This window comes from Salvelinus alpinus, chromosome 25 (genome assembly GCF_045679555.1).
Source record: "Salvelinus alpinus chromosome 25, SLU_Salpinus.1, whole genome shotgun sequence".
NCBI classification, from domain to species: Eukaryota; Metazoa; Chordata; class Actinopteri; order Salmoniformes; family Salmonidae; genus Salvelinus; species Salvelinus alpinus.
The window spans coordinates 41,440,444-41,465,111 of NC_092110.1; the positions used below are offsets into that span (position 1 = coordinate 41,440,444).

Consider the following 24,668-nt stretch of genomic DNA (forward strand, 5'->3'; position numbering starts at 1 on the left):
GCCTTGACTGTACAGTACAAGACTCTCAATACTGAGCCATACATGTATATACTGCTCCGTAACCATGGACACTCAGCCATACATGTATATACTGCTCCGTAACCATGGATACTCAGCCATACATCTACATACAGACTGCTCCGTAACCATGGACACTCAGCCATACATCTACATACAGACTGCTCCGTAACCATGGACACTCAGCCATACATGTGCATACATACTGCTCCGTAACCATGGACACTCAGCCATACATGTGCATACATACTGCTCCATAACCATGGATACTCAGCCATACATGTATATACTGCTCCGTAACCATGGATACTCAGCCATACATCTACATACAGACTGCTCCGTAACCATGGACACTCAGCCATACATCTACATACAGACTGCTCCGTAACCATGGACACTCAGCCATACATGTGCATACATACTGCTCCGTAACCATGGACACTCAGCCATACATGTGCATACATACTGCTCCGTAACCATGGACACTCAGCCATACATGTGCATACATACTGCTCCGTAACCATGGACACTCAGCCATACATCTGCATACATACTGCTCCGTAACCATGGACACTCAGCCATACATGTCCATAACCATGGACACCTGGAACTCTCACCTGGAAATGGAACTCTGAGCTTACTGTCCTGTCTTAACATGTAAATTATTATGATTGGGTTAAAGTTCACCATAACAACCCTGCCATGTATCTATTCATAACAACCCTGCCATGTATCTATCCATAACAACCCTGCCATGTATCTATCCATAACAACCCTGCCATGTATCTATCCATAACAACCCTGCCATGTATCTATCCATAACAACCCTGCCATGTATCTGCGAGTCATAGTAATAACTCTGTGGTCTTTAAATGTTGCCATGGTGATGTTCTACTGCTATACACACACACACACACACACACACCTCCCGCAACAGTAAACATGGTACCACTTCTCCACACCATCATTTCATTAGAATCCTTGAAGCTTTTCTGTCCCACTAAACATACACACAGCACATACAAGAGACTAAAGAAACCCACATTGGTGAATGACCCTTTATGACAGCCAGGGGCAGCAGAAGAGGACTGAAGGAGGACTGAAGTGACCAGTATACAGATCTACTTGTAGACGGCTGACAGTGACCGTCTTATCCCGGACAGAAAGCAATGGGTTGCATCCCAAAAAGGGCACTTCTTTTGACCAGGGCCCCATAGATGTGTGCTGTTCTCAAACTGACCCATAGGGCTCTGGTGAAAAGTAGTGCACTACATAGAGAATAGGTTGTCATTTGTGACTCAGGCATGGAGTGTATTGCTGTTGTATTCTGTAAATGAGACGCTACCAGTGGCTTTGCTTGTGTGAACCTGAATCTCATCCATAGTTTGTAACCAACTAACGAGAGAGTCAACTTATTATATTCTACTACTGGAAGTAAACAGGTCTTTATTTATTGATCCTATCGGGCGTCCCAAATGGGTTATTTATTGATCCTATCGGGCGTCCCAAATGGGTTATTTGTTGATCCAATTGGGCGTCCCAAATGGGTTATTTATTGATCCAATTGGGCGTCCCAAATGGGTTATTTATTGATCCAATTGGGCGTCCCAAATGGGTTATTTATTGATCCAATGGGGCATCCCAAATGGGTTATTTATTGATCCAATTGGGCGTCCAAAATGGGTTATTTATTGATCCTATCGGGCGTCCCAAATGGGTTATTTATTGATCCAATCGGGCGTCCCAAATGGGTTATTTATTGATCCAATTGGGCTTCCCAAATGGGACCTCATTTCTTATATAATGAACTACAGTATATAAGAAATAGGATGTCATTTAGGACGTGTCCCCGTCTGTTTCTCCACAGTGCAGCTGTCATTAATGTTTCTAAGCGCTGACTATATGTAAAGTATGTCTATGGCTACGTCCTAAAATGGTACCCTATTGCCTACATAGGGCCTATAGGGTTCTGTTCAAAAGTAGTGGGCTGTGTAGAGTATCGGGTACCCTTTGGGATCTATCCACTGGCAGCTGGCAAGAGGCACTATAATTACACCAGATCTAGTATTATTGTTATTATACAGTTTTATTCTTCTATTGCTATCAGTAGGACCAGTAGTATGGAGGGGGATGGTGGTCGTTGGGGTGATGATGATGTTGGTGACCAACAACAATGAAAATGTTTGGATGTTTTCCCCCTTCCTCTACGTTACAGGTTATTGTGAATGAGGTGTCACTACAACACAGCATACTAATACTCTTACTGTAGATGATTGAATCCTAGGATGATTCCTAAATGGAACCCTACTTCCTATATAGTACACTACTTTTTTTTATTTACTAAAGGGAGTCTATGGTGAAAAGTAGTGCACTAGGTAGGGAATAGGGTGCCATGTAGGACACTTTTATGACTCCTAATAGTTTTTTGTACTATCATTCATGAAAATGTTGTTATGTTGTGAGGAGATGGATGTAGATGTATTAGTTATTGACGTCATTAGTTATTTGATGTTATTAGTTACGTTCGGACAGAGAGCCTCTTCGTTGGGGATTTTCCACGTCACGTCATTGTTGTTCCTTATTTTGCAACTTTAATTATGAATTTATTTACGAAAGGGAATATATCCCATGAGGTGCTGTTTCGTGTCATTAAAAGCTGTAAAGTAGTCTGACGTGTGCTGCTGCTCTCAAACTGTACAGTAAATATAGACGCCATGACATAGTATAGCCTGGGTACCAGTCTGTTTGTGCTATCATACCACTCTTTGTCAACAAGTTTGGCTTGACAAGGAGTGGCGAGGAGCACAAAGGAAACAAACTGGTACCCAGGCTAGCGCTAGTGGTTGATGGGCTACAAAAAAAACAAAGACAGGATTTAAACATGCTCTCTCCCTTGTTAGACCTTCATAGTTGTACCTTTATACCTATAAACACTTGATAAACCTATTATAAGTCTTTACCTCAGCACACAGCTGCTTCTGTATCCCAAATGGCTCCCTATTTGGTGCACTACTTTTGATTGGGATCTGGTCTAAAGTAGTGTACTAGGTAGGGAATAGGGTGCCATTTGAGACATATACAGTGACATTAGTGACACTTGTCATTCGCCCTGACTTTAGTGTACGCTCTCTGGGGTGTCATATTGGTGAAGGATACTTTCAAACGAGCCCTTTTAAAATCCCTGTTCGGCTAACTACAGTATTTTCAAGAGACTTCCAGGGCCATGGTAAGAGGATGCTGCATCGACGTCTTGAACAATCCTCTTTGGAAGCATATCCATTTATTTGATGTCATTGGGAATCATACAACGCCTACAGTATTGCAGGGTGATTTAGGAATCATACAACGCCTACAGTATTGCAGGGTGATTTAGGAATCGTACAAAGCCTACAGTATTGCAGGGTGATTTAGGAATCATACAACGCCTACAGTATTGCAGGGTGATTTAGGAATCATACAACGCCTACAGTATTGCAGGGTGATTTAGGAATCGTACAAAGCCTACAGTATTGCAGGGTGATTTAGGAATCATACAACGCCTACAGTATTGCAGGGTGATTTAGGAATCGTACAAAGCCTACAGTATTGCAGGGTGATTTAGGAATCATACAAAGCCTACAGTATTGCAGGGTGATTTAGAAATCATACAACGCCTACAGTATTGCAGGGTGATTTAGGAATCATACAACGCCTACAGTATTGCAGGGTGATTTAGGAATCATACAACCCCTACAGTATTGCAGGGTGATTTAGGAATCATACAACGCCTACAGTATAGCAGGGTGATTTAGGAATCATACAACGCCTACAGTATTGCAGGGTGATTTAGGAATCATACAACGCCTACAGTATTGCAGGGTGATTTAGATACAGTCATCATCCATCTTCCAACTGCTTTCTATTTTGGGTGTTGGTTATTTTGGGTGTTGGTTATGTTGGTTATTTTTGGTGTTGGTTATTTTGGGTGTTGGTTATGTTGGTTATTTTGGGTGTTGGTGGGCCTATGGTGGTGAATAATGTAATGTTGCCTCAGCAGTGTAAAGGCTATATTGGCTGCCTGGTTGCATGACTGAGTGGAAGGACAACATTTAACCGTGACTGGAGCCGTAGGCCTGGTGTAACCATGACTACTGGAGCCGTAGACCTAGTGTAACCATGACTACTGGAGCAGTAGACCTAGTGTAACCATGACTACTGGAGCAGTAGACCTAGTGTAACCATGACTACTGGAGCAGTAGGCCTGGTGTAACCATGACTACTGGAGCAGTAGGCCTAGTGTAACCATGACTACTGGAGCAGTAGACCTAGTGTAACCATGACTACTGGAGCAGTATACCTAGTGTAACCATGACTACTGGAGCAGTAGGCCTAGTGTAACCATGACTACGGGAGCAGTAGGCCTAGTGTAACCATGACTACTGGAGCAGTATACCTAGTGTAACCATGACTACTGGAGCAGTAGGCCTAGGGTAACCATGACTACTGGAGCAGTAGGCCTGGTGTAACCATGACTACTGGAGCAGTAGGCCTAGTGTAACCATGACTACTGGAGCAGTAGACCTAGTGTAACCATGACTACTGGAGCAGTATACCTAGTGTAACCATGACTACTGGAGCAGTAGGCCTAGGGTAACCATGACTACTGGAGCAGTAGGCCTGGTGTAACCATGACTACTGGAGCAGTAGGCCTAGTGTAACCATGACTACTGGACCAGTAGGCCTAGTGTAACCATGACTACTGGAGAAGTAGACCTAGTGTAACCATGACTACTGGAGCAGTAGGCCTGGTGTAACCATGACTACTGGAGCAGTATGTCTAGGGTAACCATGACTACTGGAGCAGTAGGCCTGGTGTAACCATGACTACTGGAGCAGTAGGCCTGGTGTAACCATGACTACTGGAGCAGTAGGCCTAGTGTAACCATGACTACTGGAGCAGTAGACCTAGTGTAACCATGACTACTGGAGCAGTAGACCTAGTGTAACCATGACTACTGGAGCAGTAGACCTAGTGTAACCATGACTACTGGAGCAGTAGGCCTAGGGTAACCATGACTACTGGAGCAGTAGGCCTAGTGTAACCATGACTACTGGAGCAGTAGACCTAGTGTAACCATGACTACTGGAGCAGTAGACCTAGTGTAACCATGACTACTGGAGCAGTAGGCCTAGGGTAACCATGACTACTGGAGCAGTAGGCCTGGTGTAACCATGACTACTGGAGCAGTAGGCCTAGTGTAACCATGACTACTGGAGCAGTAGACCTGGTGTAACCATGACTACTGGAGCAGTATACCTAGTGTAACCATGACTACTGGAGCAGTAGGCCTAGTGTAACCATGACTACTGGAGCAGTAGGCCTAGTGTAACCATGACTACTGGTGCAGTAGGGCTAGGGTTAGGCTATAAAGGGGGTAGCACAATGCGACTCCAGACCTATAGAGGGGTAACATGGGCCTGCCTGGTCTTGCTGCTTGACTGAGTTAAATCTTCATTAATCCCACTGACAACTCTCTAAACACTTAGTTGTTTTTCTGTTGGGCCTCTTTTGTTGAGTCATTATGGAGGCTACTAGACAGAATTCACTTTGGTCTTTACCGAAGGTGCACTCTGCCTAAAATATCCTCACAGGCCTGTGGAGAGAGAAAGAGAGCGGGTCAGAGAGAGAGACAGAGTGGGGGGGGGGGGGGGGGGGGCGAGGGGGGTCATCTAGGATCCAGGCCAAATAAAGACAAATATGGTAATTATCCTAGGATGTAGGCCAAATAAAGACAAATATGGTAATTATCCTAGGATGTAGGCCAAATAAAGACAAATATGGTAATTATCCTAGGATGTAGGCCAAATAAAGACAAATATGGTAATTATCCTAGGATGTAGGCCAAATAAAGACAAATATGGTAATTATCCTAGGATGTAGGCCAAATAAAGACAAATATGGTAATTATCCTAGGATGTAGGCCAAATAAAGACAAATATGGTAATTATCCTAGGATGTAGGCCAAATAAAGACAAATATGTCAATGTTTCATATCTCTTCCAGCATACAAAGTAGATTTTCATTCAGCCCTGTTTCTGTAAGCTTGTTGTTATACAATTTTCAGCCTGAAATATTGATATTTGGTTCAAAGCAAATACACTTTGTAGATACTGTCGGTAAGCATCAACTTGAATTAGATATTTATGAATGAAGGTCGATCCAGTGGTGTTATTTATCCATACTCGTTTTAATTGATGTCTAAACCAGCTGTAGACGAAGGTGTCTAATCATTTGAGTCATATGGTGCCTACCCCTAGAGATGGAGTTTAAAAATAAATGTACATTTGAGCAAAGTATTTGTGGTGACCCCCCCCCCCCCCCCAAAAAAAAAGTGTATCCCTTAGTCCCTCAACACACCTTTTATTGTGCTAATGTATAATTCTAGAAATTTCGATACAGTCGCTGGGCGACATTGGCAGTTTATTTCAATATACAGTATAGAGTTATAGCCTACCCTATGCTGCGCATGCAGAGCGTGCGTCAGACATGGTCGTTTAACATCCCAAACTGATGGTCTGTTTGCAGGTTATATAAATGTTGGAATGTCCTCAAGCATTGTTTTAATTTGCATATACTAGCCTACTTACTTATACATACAGTACACCGAGTGTACAAAACGGCAACGCGGCTTGGGTTTTTCCACGCTCAACAGTTTCCCAAGTGTATCAAGAATAATGGTTCACCATCCAAAGGACATCCAGCCAATTTGACATAACTGTGGGAAGCATTGGAGTCAACATGGAGGGGGTGTAACTCAATATTAGGAAGGTGTCCATAATGTTTTGTACACTCAGTGTTGTAGTCGATAAAGACAAATTATGATATTATTATTATTATTATTAGAAGTGTTACTATTACTGATCTCTTGGTGTTTTCTGTATTTATGAATATTCAATAAATTATAGGTGTCCAAAAACATTTAGCCTTCTTCAAATATTTTCTCTCTGCTGTGCTATGGCTTGATCCGCAAGAGGTTGGAGAGGCTGGGTAGCGACACACATCCGCCTGCATGCACCAATGGACATTAGAGAGGAGGAGACCGATGCCACAGAAATGCTAGGACCTATACTTCACTTTGCCACTTAACGGTTAAAGTTGAAGACTGACAGCAGCAGTTTTGTTCAGCAGCATGGCGACGTCTCGAACTGACCAGGAGAAGCGTAAACAGATCAGTATCAGAGGAATAGTCGGTGTCGAGAATGTTGCCGAGTTGAAGAAAGGTTTTAACCGACACCTCCACTTCACTTTGGTCAAAGACAGGAACATAGCGACGCCGCGGGATTATTACTTCGCCCTAGCGCACACGGTTCGAGATCACCTGGTGGGAAGATGGATCAGAACGCAACAGTTTTACTATGAGACCGACCCCAAGGTAAAGTTGTTTGTTTGAAAGTTATTTCCTTTCCCAAATATCATGCACCAGTTTACGTGGAGAATTATCCTGGCTACCTGTCTGTCTTGTCCTCATTTGGTCCGCTGGTCAGAGTCGCCCCTTTTATTTTATTTTCATCATCATCATCAAAGAATAAATAAATTGGTCACATACACATGGTTAGCAGATGTTAATGCGAGTGTAACGAAATACTTGTGCGTCTAGGTCCGAATGTGCAGTAATATCTAACAAGTAATCTAACAATTCCACAACAACTACCTGATACACACAAGTGTAAAGGGATGAATAAGAATATTTACATATAAATATATGGATGAGCGATGGCCCGAACGGCATAGGCAGGATGCAGTAGATGGTATAGAGTACAGTATATACATATGAGATGAGTAATGTAGGGTATGTAGACGATTAAAGTGGCGTCATTTAAAGTGACTAGTGATACCTTTTATTAAATCCATTTATTACATTTATTAAAGTGGCCAGAGATTTGAGTCAGTATGTTGGCAGCAACCACTCAATGTTAGTGATGGCTGTTTAACAGTCTGATGGCCTTGAGATAGAAGCTGTTTTTCAGTCTCTCTGTCCCAGCTTTGAGGCACCTGTACTGACCTCGCTTTCTGGATGATAGCGGGGTGAACAGGCAGCGGCTCAGGTGGTTGTTGTCCTTGATGATCTTTTTGGCCTTCCTGTGACATCGGGTGGTGTAGGTGTCCTGGAGGGCAGGTAGTTTGCCCCCAGTGAGTCGTTGTGCAGACCTCACTACCCTCTGGAGAGCCTCACGGTTTGGGGCGGAGCAGTTGCTGTACCAGGCGGTTTTACCACCCCGACAGGATGCTCTCGATTGTGCATCTGTAAAAGTTTGTGAGTGTTTTAGGTGACAAGCCAAATTTCTTCAGCCTCCTGAGGTTGAAGAGGAGCTGTTGCTGTCTGTGTGGGTGGACCATTTCAGTGTGTCCGTGATGTGTACGCCGAGGAGCTTAACTTTCCACCCTCTCCACTACTGTCCCGTCGATGTGGATGGGTGATGCTCCCTCTGCTGTTTCCTGAAGTCCACAATCATCTCCTTTGTTTTGTTGACGTTGAGTGAGAGGTTATTTTCCCGACACCACACTCTGAGGGCCCTCACCTCCTCCCTGTAGGCTGTCTCGTCGTTGTTGGTAATCAAGCCTACCGCTGTAGTGTCGTCTGCAAACTTGATGATTGAGTTGGAGGCATGCATGGCCACGCAGTCATGGGTGAATAGGGAGTACAGGAGAGGGCTGAAAATGCACCCTTGTGGGGCCCCGGTGTTGAGGATCAGCGGGGTGCAGATGTTGTTTCCTAACTTCACCACCTGGGGGCGGCCCGTCAGAAAGTCCAGGACCCAGTTGCACAGGGCGGGGTCGAGACCCAGGTTCTCGAGCTTAATGACGAGTTTGGAGGGTACTGTGGTGTTAAATGCTGAGCTTTAGTCAATGAACAGCATTCTTACATAGGTATTCCTCTTGTCCAGATGGGTTAGGGCAGTGTGCAGTGTGATGGCAATTGCGTCGTCTGTGGATCTATTTGGGCGGTAAGCAAATTGGAGTGGGTCTAGGGTGTCAGGTAGGGTGGAGGTGATATGATCCTTTACTAGTCTCTCAAAGCACTTCATGATGACAGAAGTGAATGCTACGGGGCGATAGTCATTTAGTTCAGTTACCTTTGCTTTCTTGGGAACAGGAACAATGGTGGCCCTCTTGAAGCATGTGGGAACAGCAGACTGGGATAAGGATTGATTGAATATGTCCGTAAACGCACCAGCCAACTAGTCTGCGCATGCTCTGAGGACGCGGCTAGGGATTCCGTCTGGGCCGGTAGCCTTGCCATGGTTACCACGCTTAAATGTTTTACTCACGTTGGCCACTGTGAAGGAGAGCCCACAGTCTTTGGTAGCGGGCCGTGTCAGTGGCACTGTATTGTCCTCAAAGCGAGAAAATAAGTTGTTTAATTTGTCTGGGAGCAAGACGTCAATGTCCCCGACGGGGCTGGTTTTCTTTTTGTAATCCGTGATTGACTGTAGACCCTGCCACATACGTCTCGTGTTTGAGCCGTTGAATTGCGACTCTACTTTGTCTCTATACTGACGCTTTGCTTGTTTGGTTGCCTTGCGGAGGGAATAGCTACATTGTTTAACCTTTGTATTCTTTCACGTTTCCAGGCGCCTTCATTAGTTTGCACTCAGTATTTAGCCTTACCACGGAACTGCTGTAGTTCTCTCATGACTCATTCGTAGTTGCATTATCGTTTCAATGGCCTGTGTTTATAAGGATAATTGTATTCCTAATGAAGGAGATGACATGGACAGGCAACCTGGTCTCAGAGCATTTTTGTATTATTCTGTATGTAAAACTGAGATACTCAATTTATTATTATGTTAGTTTGGTATGGTTACTTAAGGCAAAAATGAAAGTATTGTGGTTGGGGTGCATGCTAATTAGCAACTTTCAACTACTTAGCATGTTAGGTAACCATAACCTTAAACCTTTTAGCTAACCTTTCCCCTAACCTTAAACCTTAACCCATAGCCTAGCTAAAGTTAGCGAGCTAGCTAACGTTAGCCACCTAGCTAGAATTCGTAACATTATTTATTATACATTCGTAACATATTGTACGTTTTGCTATTCAACGTATTCAACGTTTTGCATATTAGTAACATATAAAGCGTTTAGCAAATTAGTAACATATTGTACGTTTAACATACTAAGTAAAAATATAAATGCAACATGCAACAATTTGAAAGATTTTACTGAGTTACAGATCATATAAGGGGCGGCAGGAAGCCTAGTGGTTAGAGTGTTTCACCAGTAACCGAAAGGTTGCTTGATCGAATCCCCGAGCTGACAAGGTAAAAATCTGTTGTTCTGCTCCTGAACAAGGCAGTTAACCCACTGTTTCCTAGGCCGTCATTGAAAATAAGAATTTGTTCTTAACTGACTTGTCTAGTTAAATAAAAATAAAAAAGGAAATCATTCAATTTAAATAAATTCATTAGGCCCTAATCTATGGATTTCACATGACTGGGTGGGGGTGCAGCCATAGTTTGGCTTTGGAGAGCATAGGCCCACACACGTATGTATGTATGTATGTATGTATGTATGTATGTATGTATGTATGTATGTATATGTGTGTATTTAGACATTTTATTGACCGGTACAGATTAGAATATGAAATGTACAGATTAGAATATGAAATGTACAGATTAGAATATGAAATAGATGAGAGGGATACAGTGCCGAAACTGAGTGGCGAAACGGGACGGAACCACTGCTAAATGTTCCTGTTCTCCTGTCCAGCGGGTGTACTACCTCTCCCTGGAGTTCTACATGGGCAGAACCCTCCAGAACACCATGATTAACCTGGGGCTGCAGAACGCCTGTGACGAGGCCATCTACCAGGTGAGCTTGAACCTTATCGACAGTCTACCAGGTGAGATGGAACCTTGTAGACAGTCTACCAGGTGAGATGGAACCTTGTAGACAGTCTACCAGGTGAGATGGAACCTTGTAGACAGTCTATCAGGTGAGATGGAACCCTGTAGACAGTCTACCAGGTGAGATGGAACCTTGTAGACAGTCTACCAGGTGAGATGGAACCTTGTAGACAGTCTACCAGGTGAGATGGAACCTTGTAGACAGTCTACCAGGTGAGATGGAACCTTGTAGACAGTCTACCAGGTGAGATGGAACCTTGTAGACAGTCTACCAGGTGAGATGGAACCTTGTAGACAGTCTACCAGGTGAGATGGAACCCTGTAGACAGTCTATCAGGTGAGATGGAACCTTGTAGACAGTCTACCAGGTGAGATGGAACCCTGTAGACAGTCTACCAGGTGAGATGGAACCTTGTAGACAGTCTACCAGGTGAGATGGAACCTTGTAGACAGTGAGTGTATAAAACATTAGGAACACCTTCTTAGTATTGAGTTGTGTCCTCTTTTGCCCTCAGAATTTGTTGGGGCAAGGACTCGACAAGGTGTCGAAAGCGTTCCACAGGGATGCTGGCCCATGTTGACTCAATGCTTCCCACAGTTGTGCCAAGTTGGCTGGATGTCCTTTGGGTGGTGGACCATTCTTGATACACACGGGGAAACTATTCAGCGTAAAAAAAACAACAACAGTGTATAGTCTACCAGCCAGGTGAGGTGGAACTGGGAGACGTCAGGAACACACCGGCATGTCTGCAAACAGAAACGACTAGTGCCACAGGCAGACAAACTTTCTTATAAGACACAGACTTTCACAAGAACTGTGACAGCATGATTAACACACAACCTGAATCATGACCTATATGAACTTTTGAGTGTCGAGTAATGCATGAGGTCAAACACATTATTGGACACTAAAGCCTAGTTTACACCCTGCGTACACAACGCAAGAACGCTTCGCAAAATGGCGATCCTGCAGGACTGAACATGTCTGCGTAGCTTTGCTATGCTACACAACGCTATTTAGAGTAGCTACTTGTGGGGTATAAACTAGCCTTTTAATATGGGACTGTGGGGTATAAACTAGCCTTTTAATATGGGACTGTGGGGTATAAACTAGGCTTTTAATATGGGACTGTGGGGTATAAACTAGCCTTTTAATATGGGACTGTGGGGTATAAACTAGGCTTTAATATGGGACTGTGGGGTATAAACTAGCCTTTTAATATGGGACTGTGGGGTATAAACTAGCCTTTTAATATGGGACTGTGGGGTATAAACTAGCCTTTTAATATGGGACTGTGGGGTATAAACTAGCCTTTAATATGGGACTGTGGGGTATAAACTAGCCTTTAATATGGGACTGTGGGGTATAAACTAGCCTTTAATATGGGACTGTGGGGTATAAACTAGCCTTTTAATATGGGACTGTGGGGTATAAACTAGCCTTTTAATATGGGACTGTGGGGTATAAACTAGCCTTTTAATATGGGACTGTGGGGTATAAACTAGCCTTTTAATATGGGACTGTGGGGTATAAACTAGCCTTTTAATATGGGACTGTGGGGTATAAACTAGCCTTTAATATGGGACTGTGGGGTATAAACTAGGCTTTAATATGGGACTGTGGGGTATAAACTAGGCTTTAATATGGGACTGTGGGGTATAAACTAGCCTTTTAATATGGGACTGGGGGGTATAAACTAGCCTTTAATATGGGACTGGGGGGTATAAACTAGCCTTTAATATGGGACTGGGGGGTATAAACTAGCCTTTTAATATGGGACTGTGGGGTATAAACTAGCCTTTAATATGGGACTGGGGGGTATAAACTAGCCTTTAATATGGGACTGGGGGGTATAAACTAGCCTTTAATATGGGACTGGGGGGTATAAACTAGCCTTTTAATATGGGACTGTGGGGTATAAACTAGCCTTTAATATGGGACTGTGGGGTATAAACTAGCCTTTAATATGGGACTGGGGGGTATAAACTAGCCTTTAATATGGGACTGGGGGGTATAAACTAGCCTTTAATATGGGACTGGGGGGTATAAACTAGCCTTTAATATGGGACTGGGGGGTATAAACTAGCCTTTTAATATGGGACTGGGGGGTATAAACTAGCCTTTAATATGGGACTGTGGGGTATAAACTAGCCTTTTAATATGGGACTGGGGGGTATAAACTAGCCTTTAATATGGGACTGGGGGGTATAAACTAGCCTTTAATATGGGACTGTGAGTTGAGCGAACTGAATTGAGTTGTTTGTATGTCTGTCATGTAGCTGGGTTTGGACATGGAGGACCTGGAGGAGATGGAGGAGGATGCAGGGCTGGGGAACGGAGGCCTGGGCAGACTGGCAGGTACAGTACCAAGATCCATGTGTCTGTCTGTCTGTCTGTCTGTCTGTCTGTCTGTCTGTCTGTCTGTCTGTCTGTCTGTCTGTCTGTCTGTCGGCTCACCAGAACAGGACGTTTACTCAACCCGAGGAGGCTGCTGTAGGCTCACCAGAACAGGAAGTTTACTCAACCTGAGGAGGCTGCTGTTGGCTCACCAGAACAGGACGTTTACTCAACCCGAGGAGGCTGCTGTTGGCTCACCAGAACAGGACGTTTACTCAACCCGAGGAGGCTGCTGTAGGCTCACCAGAACAGGAAGTTTACTCAACCCGAGGAGGTTGCTGTTGGCTCACCAGAACAGGAAGTTTACTCAACCCGAGGAGGCTGCTGTAGGCTCACCAGAACAGGACGTTTACTCAACCCGAGGAGGCTGCTGTTGGCTCACCAGAACAGGAAGTTTACTCAACCCGAGGAGGCTGCTGTTGGCTTACCAGAACAGGAAGTTTACTCAACCCGAGGAGGCTGCTGTTGGCTCACCAGAACAGGACGTTTACTCAACCCGAGGAGGCTGCTGTAGGCTCACCAGAACAGGAAGTTTACTCAACCCGAGGAGGCTGCTGTTGGCTTACCAGAACAGGACGTTTACTCAACCCGAGGAGGCTGCTGTTGGCTCACCAGAACAGGACGTTTACTCAACCCGAGGAGGCTGCTGTAGGCTCACCAGAACAGGACGTTTACTCAACCCGAGGAGGCTGCTGTAGGCTGGCTGTCCGCATCAACACGAGGAGGCTGTCCGCCCCACCACCACCACTAGGAGGCTGTCCGCCCCACCACCACCACTAGGAGGCTGTCCGTCCCACCACCACCACTAGGAGGCTGTCCGCCCCACTACCACCACTAGGAGGCTGTCCACCCCACCACCTCCACCACCACTAGGAGGCTGTCCGCCCCACCACCACCACCACCACTAGGAGGCTGTCCGTCCCACCACCACCACCACCACCACTAGGAGGCTGTCCACCCCACCACCTCCACCACCACTAGGAGGCTGTCCGTCCCACCACCTCCACCACCACTAGGAGGCTGTCCGCCCCACTACCACCACCACCACCACTAGGAGGCTGTCCACCCCACCACCTCCAACACCACTAGGAGGCTGTCCGCCCCACCACCACCACCACCACCACCACCACTAGGAGGCTGTCCGCACCCCCCACCACCTCCACCACCACCACCACCACCACCACCACCACTAGGAGGCTGTCCGCCCCACCACCACCACCACCACCACCACCACCACCACTAGGAGGCTGTCCGCACCCCCCACCACCACCACCACCACCACCACCACCACCACTAGGAGGCTGTCCGCACCCCCCACCACCACTAGGAGGCTGTCCGCACCCCCCACCACCACTAGGAGGCTGTCCGCACCCCCCACCACCACTAGGAGGCTGTCCGCAACACCCACCGCCACTAGGAGGCTGTCCTCCATCACAGACATACTTCATTATACTTGTCTTATTGTTTGTTGTAGTTTTTCAAATGGAAACTGACATTCATGCATTTATACACAATCACAATATCTTAGCCCCAAACAAAGCAGTGGCAACCTTCCCCTAGCCTGGTTAAACCCACCGAAACACTACGCTCACCACTGAACATAGCATTCAGTCTGGCTTAGCCAGGCTATCCTCCTCCATAGGAATATGACATATGATAGGAAGACTACCATAAGCACTTATCCCCATACAACACCATACTATACCATACTTTACCATGCTACACAATACTATACCATACTGCACCATACTACACCATACTGCACCATACTACACCATACTGCACCATACTGCACCATACTACACCATACTGCACCATACTACACCATACTGCACCATACTACACCATACTGCACCATACTACACCATACTACACCATACTACACCATACTACACCATACTACACCATACTGCACCATACTGCACCATACTGCACCATACTACACCATACTGCACCATACTACACCATACTGCACCATACTACACCATACTGCACCATACTGCACCATACTACACCATACTGCACCATACTGCACCATACTACACCATACTGCACCATACTACACCATACTGCACCATACTGCACCATACTACACCATACTGCACCATACTACACCATACTGCACCATACTACACCATACTATACCATACTTCATCCATACAGTTTGTCTTGACATCCACTGTATCTGTATCCTTCATCCAATAAACGTAGAGTTTCTAATGAACATTTACATGATTGTTTCCTGTGTGTGTATAAAGCTTGTTTCCTGGACTCGATGGCTACCCTGGGTCTGGCAGCGTACGGTTACGGGATCCGTTATGAATATGGAATCTTCAATCAGAAGATCAAGGAAGGTTGGCAGGTAATAACCACCACACTTCACTGCATAAATCTACTGCATTTTAAAAAGGGGCAATCTGGGATTTGCTACATCCATTTTTTGCTACATCCAGTTCCAACAGTATTGGGACAGTGACCCATTTGTTGTTGTTTTGTCTCTGTACTCTAGCACTTTTGAATGTTAAATTATATAATAAAGTGCAGACTGACAGCTTTAATTTGAGGTTATTGTCATTCATATCTGGTGAAACGATTTTTATAAATTACAGCACTTTGTTGTACATTCACATGTGTATTCAAGTAGTTAAAGGTATGTTATTTGGTCCCATATTCCTAGCATGCAATGATTTACATCAAGCTTGTGACTCTACAAACTTGTTAGATTCATTTGCTGTTTGTTTTGGTTGTGTTTCAGATTATTATGTGCCCAATAGAAATGAACGGTAAATAATGTACGGTGTCATTTTGGAGTCACTTTTATTGTAAATAAGAATAGAATATGTTTGAAAACACTTCTACATTAATGTAGATGCTAACACGATTACAGATAATCCTGAATGAATCATGAAAAAATGATGAGTGAGATAGTTTGACGCACAAATATCATACCCTAAGACATGTCAATCTCTCACCTTTTCAATAACGGTTTGCATTTTTTGGGGGGGGGGGGGTGTATGATAAGATTTCATTCTTTGCAGTACACTATAATTTCTAAAACACTTTGTGATGTACAGGTTGCGTGCCTCTTCACTTCAGTCAATGAATAATCAGTACAATCTAGTTTCAGCGTTCAAAACTACATTGCACTGCAAACACACAGGCCAAATTCAAAAAGGACAAAACCTCTCAGCCGTGTATAGAAGGGACTGTAGGTCATTATCAGAGTCTAACGAAGGGCAACAACACAATAGCTTTCTCAACCTCTGAGCCAACCACCGGCTGGCGCAACAGGCACTGCCTACGTCCAAAATGGCACCCTATTCCCTACGTAGTGCACTACTTTTGACTAGTTACCATGGGGGGGCTGTGGTGAAAAGTAGTGCACTATATAGGGAATAGGGTGCCGTTTGGGACACAGACATTGTTACACTACGGCAACAGAGAAAAGGAGGCAGTTGGCTGCAACTTCCATTCCTGTTAATGATTGGCCAACACTGCATAGCTGGGTTCAAAAACTATTCTAAATCATTTAAAATACTTTATCTGTGTTTGATTGAGCCTGTCTGGTGCAATGGAATCAATAGAATAGTTGCCAAAGTGCAAAACCCACCCATCTGGCACTCCAGGCAGACAAGAGCAAACACTAAAAGTTTTTGAAAGATTTCAAATAGTATTTAAACCCAGGTCTGCAACATTGTGGTGGCCCACTTCCTCTCTCTCCCCACCCAGCCTGGATTCAAATAAGCAAAGCTTGATGATGACCTGGTTCTTTGAATTAACTGTGTAGTGCTAAGGCAACAAAAACTAAACGTGCTCCCAGGGTGGGGCCCCAGGACCAAGTTTGAGAAACCCTGCCCTAGAGGGCTGTCTAAATCTTTCTTAATTTAATTATTTTATTCAGCCGGGATAATCCACTCAGTAACACTTGCCTCTTCAAAGAGTTTAGTCTGCAGAGGCTTAACATACCCTCAATATGAACTGCCTTCTGTACCTACTATATATATACTACTATAGTCAAATACTACACTGCTCAAAAAAATTAAGGGAACACTAAAATAACACATCCTAGATCTGAATGAATGAAATATTCTTATTAAATACTTTTTTCTTTACATAGTTGAATGTGCTGACAACAAAATCACACAAAAATGATCAATGGAAATCAAATTTATCAACCCATGGAGGTCTGGATTTGGAGTCACACTCAAAATTAAAGTGGAAAACCACACTACAGGCTGATCCAACTTTGATGTAATGTCCTTAAAACAAGTCAAAATGAGGCTCAGTAGTGTGTGTGGCCTCCACGTGCCTGTATGACCTCCCTACAACGTCTGGGCATGCTCCTGGTGAGGTGGCTGATGGTCTCCTGAGGGATCTCCTCCCAGACCTTGACTAAAGCATCCGCCAACTCCTGGACAGTCTGTGGTGCAACGTGGCGTTGGTGGATGGAGCGAGACATGATGTCCCAGATGTGCTCAATTGGATTCAGGTCTGGGGAACGGGCGGGCCAGTCCATAGCATCAATGCCTTCCTCTTGCAGGAACTGCTGACACACTCCAGCCACATGAGGTCTAGCATTGTCTTGCATTAGGAGGAACCCACGGCCAACTGCACCAGCATATGGTCTCACAAGGGGTCTGAGGATCTCATCTCGGTACCTAATGGCAGTCAGGCTAGCTATGGCGAGCACATGGAGGGCTGTGCGGCCCCCCAAAGAAATGCCACCCCACACCATGACTGACCCACCGCCAAACCGGTCATGCTGGAGGATGTTGCAGGCAGCAGAACGTTCTCCACGGCGTCTCCAGACTCTGTCACGTCTGTCACATGTGCTTCCCAATATAAGTTGGGTGAATTTTGGCCCATTCATCCTGACAGAGGTGGTGTAACTGAGTCAGGTTTGTAGGCCTCCTTGCTCGCACACACTTTTTCAGTTCTGCCCACAAATTTTCTAAAGGATTGAGGTCAGGGCTTTGTGATGGCTACTCCAATACCTTGACTTTGTTGTCCTTAAGTTATTTTGCCACAACTTTGGAAGTATGCTTGGGGTCATTGTCCATTTGGAAGACCCATTTGCGACCAAGCTTTAACTTCCTGACTGATGTCTTGAGATGTTGATTTAATATATCCACCAAATTTTCCCATTCCTCATGATGCCATCTATTTTGTGAAGTGCACCAGTCCCTCCTGCAGCAAAGCAACCCCACAACATGATGCTGCCACCCCCGTGCTTCACGGTTGGGATGGTGTTCTTCGGCTTGCAAGTACAATGTCCCCATGTGCAGTTCTAAACCGTAGTCTGGCTTTTTTATGGTTTTTGAGCAGTGGCTTCTTCCTTGCTGAGCGGCCTTTCAGGTTATGTCGATATAGGACTCGTTTTACTGTGGATATAGATACTTTTGTACCTGTTTCCTCCTGCATCTTCACAAGGTCCTTTGCTGTTGTTCTGGGATTGATTTGCACTTTTCGCACCAAAGTACGTTCATCTCTAGGAGACAGAACGCGTCTCCTTCCTGAGCGGTATGAAGGCTGCATGGTCCCATGGTGTTTATACTTGCGTACTATTGTTTGTACAGATCAACATGGTTCCTTCAGGTGTTTGGAAATTGCTCCCAAGGATGAACCAGACTTGTGGAGGTCTACCATTTTTTTCTGAGGTCTTGGCTGATTTCTTTTGATTTTCCCATGATGTCAAGCAAATAGGCACTGAGATTGATTGTAGGCCTTGAAATACATCCACAGGTACACCTCCAATTGACTCAAATGATGTCGATGTCAATTAGCCTAACAGAAGCTTCTAAAGCCATGACATAATTTTCTGGAATTTTCCAAGCTGTTTAAAGGCACAGTCAACTTAGTGTATGTACACTTCTGACCCACTGGAATTGTGATACAGTAAATTATAAATAATCTCTGTAAACAGTTGTTGGAAAAATTACTTGTCATGCACGAAGTAGATGTCCTAACTGACTTGCCAAAACTATAGTTTGCTAACAAGAAATTTGTGGAGTGGTTGAAAAACAAGTTTTAATGACTTCAACCTAAGTGTATGTAAACTTCCGACTGAATATTATAATGCTACTAGAATACTACTATACTATAATATACAGTACCAGCCAAAAGTTTGGACACCTACTCATTCAAGAGTTTTTCTTTATTTTTACTATTTTCTGCATTGTAGAATAATAGTGAAGACATCAAAACTATGAAATAACACATGGAATCATGTAGTAACCAAAAAAGTGTAACCAAAATATTTAATATTTGACATTCTTCAAAGTAGCCACCCTTTGCCTTGATGACAGCTTTGCACAATCTTGGCATTCTCTCAACCAGCTTCATGAGGTAGTCACCTGGAATGCATTTCAATTAACAGGTGTGCCTTAAGTTAATTTGTGGAATTTCTTTCCTTAATGCGTTTGAGCCAATCAGTTGTGTTGTGATAAGGTAGGGGTGGTATACAGAAGATAACCCTAATTGGTGAAAGACCAAGTCCATATTATGGCAAGAACGGCTCATATAAGCAAAGAGAAACGACAGTCCATTACTTTAAGACATGAAGGAAAACCCTGGAATGAGTAGCTGTGTCCAAACGTTTTGACTGGTACTGTATATACTATACTACTACTATAATATAATACTACTATACTACTACTGTGTACTATGAACCATTATGCTCATATCTATTGTTTCATTAGCCTGAGTGCCACCCTGTTTGTGCCATCATGCCAGTGTCTTGACAATGAGCAATGGAGTTGGCAAGATCACAAACATATCTGGGACCAGGCTATAGAAGGAGACAACATATCTGGGACCAGGCTATGGTTTCATGGTCATTTTGACTCATATTGAAGTTTTGCTTAGTCACTCTTCGATTTGAAATTCACTGTTAAATTCCTTGTTCTTAGGTGGAAGAGGCAGATGATTGGCTGCGTCATGGTAACCCCTGGGAGAAGGCCCGCCCTGAGTACATGCTACCAGTGCACTTCTACGGCAGAGTGGAGGAGTCTAAGGAAGGGGCCAGATGGGTGGATACACAGGTATTTAATCATGATGATGATAATACATTTAATTAGTAACACACTAATAATAATACTAGCAGTTTCTATGCAATTACTGAAGTTACTACGCAATTACATTGTTACTACACAAGTATAAGAAGACTTATGTTAAGCGTTACTGATATTTACTATGATATAGAAATTAAAAAGTATTACCAATTCTTCCCTTGCCTTGACAGCATCTCTATGATGTGTTGAGATTAATTAGTTCATTTTAATCTCAATCCTAATTCTTCCCTTTTTATTTAACTAGGCAAGTCAGTTAAGAACAAATTATTATTTTCAATGACGGCCTGTGAACAGTGGGTTAACTGCCTTGTTCAGGGGCAGAACGACAGATCTGAGAACGACAGACCTTGTCAGCTCGGGGATTTGATCCAGCAACCTTTCAGTTACTAGTCCAACGCTCTAACCACTAGGCTACCTGCCGCGTGACCCTGTAGGTACAGCGTATCTATGATGTGTTGAGATTAATTAGTTCATTTTAATCTCAATCCTAATTCTTCCCATGCCTTGAATGTGTTCTGTAGGTGGTCCTGGCCATGCCCTATGACACGCCCATCCCTGGGTATATGAACAACACAGTCAACACCATGAGGCTGTGGTCTGCCAGAGCTCCCAACGATTTCAACCTGAAGGACTGTTAGTGGCTAGGATGATGACTTTACCTTTTAACCCTGCCTAATCAGAGCTAGCTCTGTTCCAGGGTGTTAGTGCGGCTTGCTAAGAAGGTTCAGCGTTAGCAAGCCTTATTAACGCCCTGGACCAGAGCTAGCTTGGAACCTAACTTCAGATGCGAGCACTCGGACTTTCTCGTAAATTACACTTTTTTTGTCAGCGTATGATTTATGGTGGAAAACTTGAGTTAAACACACAGATCTCAGACCTTAATAATTACAGTTTTGAACGAGTGAATCTGTAACAAATTAAACTTAAAACGCCCTTTCTTTTCCTGGGGAGGTGTCATAATACCCATAAAACCTAGTGGTCAAACAGGGAAATGGTTCCAATCATTTTCCACCATTCATTTTTCCGATAGGGGATTTTAGAAACGCTGACAACCCTTATTTTGTTTCCTGTAGGGTAACCATGCAAATCTCTCTCAGACAAGGTGACTTTTATCAATATATTAGACTCTATTTACTCTCAGATTCAAAAATGCTAATTAGCATCAAAGTAGACATCGTGTAAGACTACAAATCCCTGCAAGCTCTTGCAAGTCATCTCTAGCTGGCACCTTTGCTAAGAGGTATTAAATAGTTAATCCAAAGAGATTCTTACCTTTGCCTTGATTTGGCGGTCTAGTCCAGATCATCATGGCATTTGTAGTTCTTTATGATAGCCACATTAGCAGCTAATTAGCATTTCATTTTGGGGGGGGGGGGGGTAAATACAAGCGAACATACTGATAAATCACCTTGTCCTAGAGAGATTTACACGGTTATCAAAACGTCACGCCAGTGTAAGCCTACAAGAAACACAGCCCTTATTTTAAGTGTTTCTAAAAAATGAATGGTAGAAAAACGATTGGAACCATTTCCCTTTTTGACTGCTAGGTTTTGTGGGTATTATGACTCCTACTGTGGTACTCTATTCAACTCTGACCCTACGAGGTCCGGAACCTGCTGGTTTTCTGTTCTACCTGATAATAATTGCACCCACCTGGTGTCCCAGGTATAAATCAGTCACCGATTAGAGGGGAACTAACTTTAACTACTTCTGGTAACTTTACTAAACTTCCCAGGTAATTCCATAAATCCCCGATGAAAGATTCCCTAAAACAGGAAATAAGCTGGAAATTCGGAATCCTCCAATCAGGATTTCTGAAAAACAAGGGTGGTATTTTTTAACCCTATATGTACTTCTATGATCTTTCCTCAGTCAATGTTGGAGATTACATCCAAGCTGTTCTGGACAGGAATCTGGCAGAGAATATTTCTCGTGTCCTCTACCCCAACGATAACGTAAGTTCCACATTGGCCACGTAGGTTTGAGTGCGTTTTTGACACGCTGGTATATTTGTAGCCTGGTTCCAGATCTGTTTGTGCGCGGCTGTAGAGCCAACTCCTATGGACGTTGGCATAGCATTGACCGCATGGGGTTTAAAAGACAGCGTAAACACATCTGAGGACAGGCTAGTACAGGGTTTCCCAAACTCGGTCCCGGGGCCCCCCCCTGGGTGCACATTTTGGGTTTTGCCCTTGTGTTACACAGCTGATTCAACTAATCATCAAGCTTTGATCATTGAAATCCTCTGTGTAGTGTTAGGGCAAAAACCTAAATGTGCACAACTTGGGGTCCCGAGGACTGAGTTTGGGAAATGCTGGGCTAGTGTGTTCCTAACGACTTGATTCCTCTCCTCTTGTGGGGGTTGTAGTTCTTGATTCCTCACCTTCTTCATTGTTGTAGTTCTTGATTCTTCCTTCTTCATTGTTGTAGTTCTTGATTCCTCTCTTGTGGGGGTTGTAGTTCTTGATTCCTCATTCTTCATTGTTGTAGTTCTTGATTCCTCTCCTTCATTGTTGTAGTTCTTGATTCCTCTTCTCTTGTGGGGGTTGTAGTTCTTGATTCCTCTCCTTCTTCATTGTTGTAGTTCTTTGAAGGGAAGGAGCTGCGGCTAAAGCAGGAGTACTTTGTGGTGGCGGCCACACTCCAGGATATCATCCGACGCTTCAAGATATCCAAGAAGGGCTCCACCGGCCCGGTGTCTTTCGACAGCTTCCCAGAGAAGGTTACTTATTGATTACCTGTGATCTATTATCAATTTTCTATGATGTCTGAATCGCAACAAAAAAATCTGTTTGGTTGATTGTGTTGACAGGTGGCCATCCAGCTGAATGACACTCATCCTGCGATGGCCATTCCAGAGCTCATGAGGGTCTTTGTGGACGTCGAGAAACTTGACTGGGACACTGTGCGTTAGAGAGAGATTATTATATTGTACATTGTTATTATGATATTAAAGACATTTCTTATTATGAAAATACAACTAACTTTGGCTAACAGTCATAAGTCTTAATGTGAATGTTCAGGAAATGTTTACTGTATTAGTGGAACCTGTCTCTCCTCAGGCGTGGGCCATCACCAAGCGGACCTTTGCATACACCAACCACACGGTGCTTCCTGAGGCTCTGGAGCGCTGGCCCGTTGGTCTGCTGGAAACCCTGCTGCCCAGGCACCTCCAGATCATCTACAGGATCAACCAGGGACACCTGGACGTACGTATTGTCAATATGTTGATAGTTAAATGACTTCTCTTAAAATGTGTTCCCCCTTACAAGACTCAAAGACACTGGGGGTAGGTTACCGTAGACACTGGGGGTAGGTTACCGTAGACACTGGGGGTCGGTTACCGTAGACACTAGGGGTAGGTTACCGTAGCGTAGACACTGGGGGTAGGTTACCGTAGCGTAGACTCTGGGGTAGGTTACCATAGACACTGGGGGTCGGTTACCGTAGACACTGGGGGTCGGTTACCGTAGACACTGGGGCTAGGCGACCGTAGCGTAGACACTGGGGGTAGGTTACCGTAGCGTAGACACTGGGGGTAGGTTACCGTAGACACTGGGGGTAGGTTACCGTAGACACTGGGGGTAGGTTACCGTAGACACTGGGGGTAGGTTACCGTAGACACTGGGGGTAGGTTGCCGTAGACACTGGGGGTAGGCGACCGTAGCGTAGACACTGGGGGTAGGTTACCGTAGACACTGGGGGTAGGTTACCGTAGACACTGGGGGTAGGTTACCGTAGACACTGGGGGTCGGTTACCGTAGACACTGGGGGTCGGTTACCGTAGCGTAGACACTGGGGTAGGCGACCGTAGCGTAGACTCTGGGGTAGGTTACCGTAGACACTGGGGTAGGTTACCGTAGACACTGGGGGTAGGTTACCGTAGACACTGGGGGTAGGTTACCGTAGACACTGGGGGTAGGTTACCGTAGACACTGGGGGTAGGCGACCGTAGCGTAGACACTGGGGGTAGGCGACCGTAGCGTAGACACTGGGGGTAGGCGACCGTAGCGTAGACACTGGGGGTAGGTTACCGTAGACACTGGGGTAGGTTACCGTAGACACTGGGGGTAGGTTACCGTAGACACTGGGGGTAGGTTACCGTAGACACTGGGGGTAGGTTACCGTAGACACTGGGGGTAGGTTACCGTAGACACTGGGGTTGGCGACCGTACCATAGACACTGGGGGTAGGTTACCGTAGACACTGGGGGTAGGTTACCGTAGACACTGGGGTAGGCGACCGTACGTCTCAATTAGCTCCCTACTCCTCCTCTTGGCCCTAATTCGTCCACGTTT

General features: G+C 44.7%; 2 protein-coding genes across 5 annotated transcripts in view; both read left to right on the plus strand.

Annotated features, from left to right (window-relative positions):
• Positions 1–2,685, plus strand: part of trim9 (tripartite motif containing 9) — a 119,387-nt gene extending 116,702 nt beyond the window's left edge. For all 4 annotated transcript variants that reach the window (XM_071366807.1, XM_071366808.1, XM_071366809.1 and 1 more), the window contains one exon: positions 1–2,685. This exon is cut by the window's left edge and continues 771 nt beyond it. The gene's annotated coding sequence lies outside the window, so the exon portion shown is untranslated.
• Positions 2,686–7,058: 4,373 nt separating this feature from the next.
• Positions 7,059–24,668, plus strand: part of pygl (phosphorylase, glycogen, liver) — a 28,583-nt gene continuing 10,973 nt past the window's right edge. The window contains exons 1-10 of the mRNA XM_071366806.1: positions 7,059–7,430; positions 10,766–10,867; positions 13,183–13,261; positions 15,559–15,662; positions 20,209–20,340; positions 20,892–21,003; positions 22,243–22,325; positions 22,955–23,092; positions 23,183–23,275; positions 23,433–23,579. Of these exons, the coding sequence (XP_071222907.1) occupies positions 7,188–7,430; positions 10,766–10,867; positions 13,183–13,261; positions 15,559–15,662; positions 20,209–20,340; positions 20,892–21,003; positions 22,243–22,325; positions 22,955–23,092; positions 23,183–23,275; positions 23,433–23,579 (1,233 nt within the window). The 5' untranslated portion in view covers positions 7,059–7,187. The remainder of the gene's footprint in view (positions 7,431–10,765; positions 10,868–13,182; positions 13,262–15,558; positions 15,663–20,208; positions 20,341–20,891; positions 21,004–22,242; positions 22,326–22,954; positions 23,093–23,182; positions 23,276–23,432; positions 23,580–24,668) is intronic.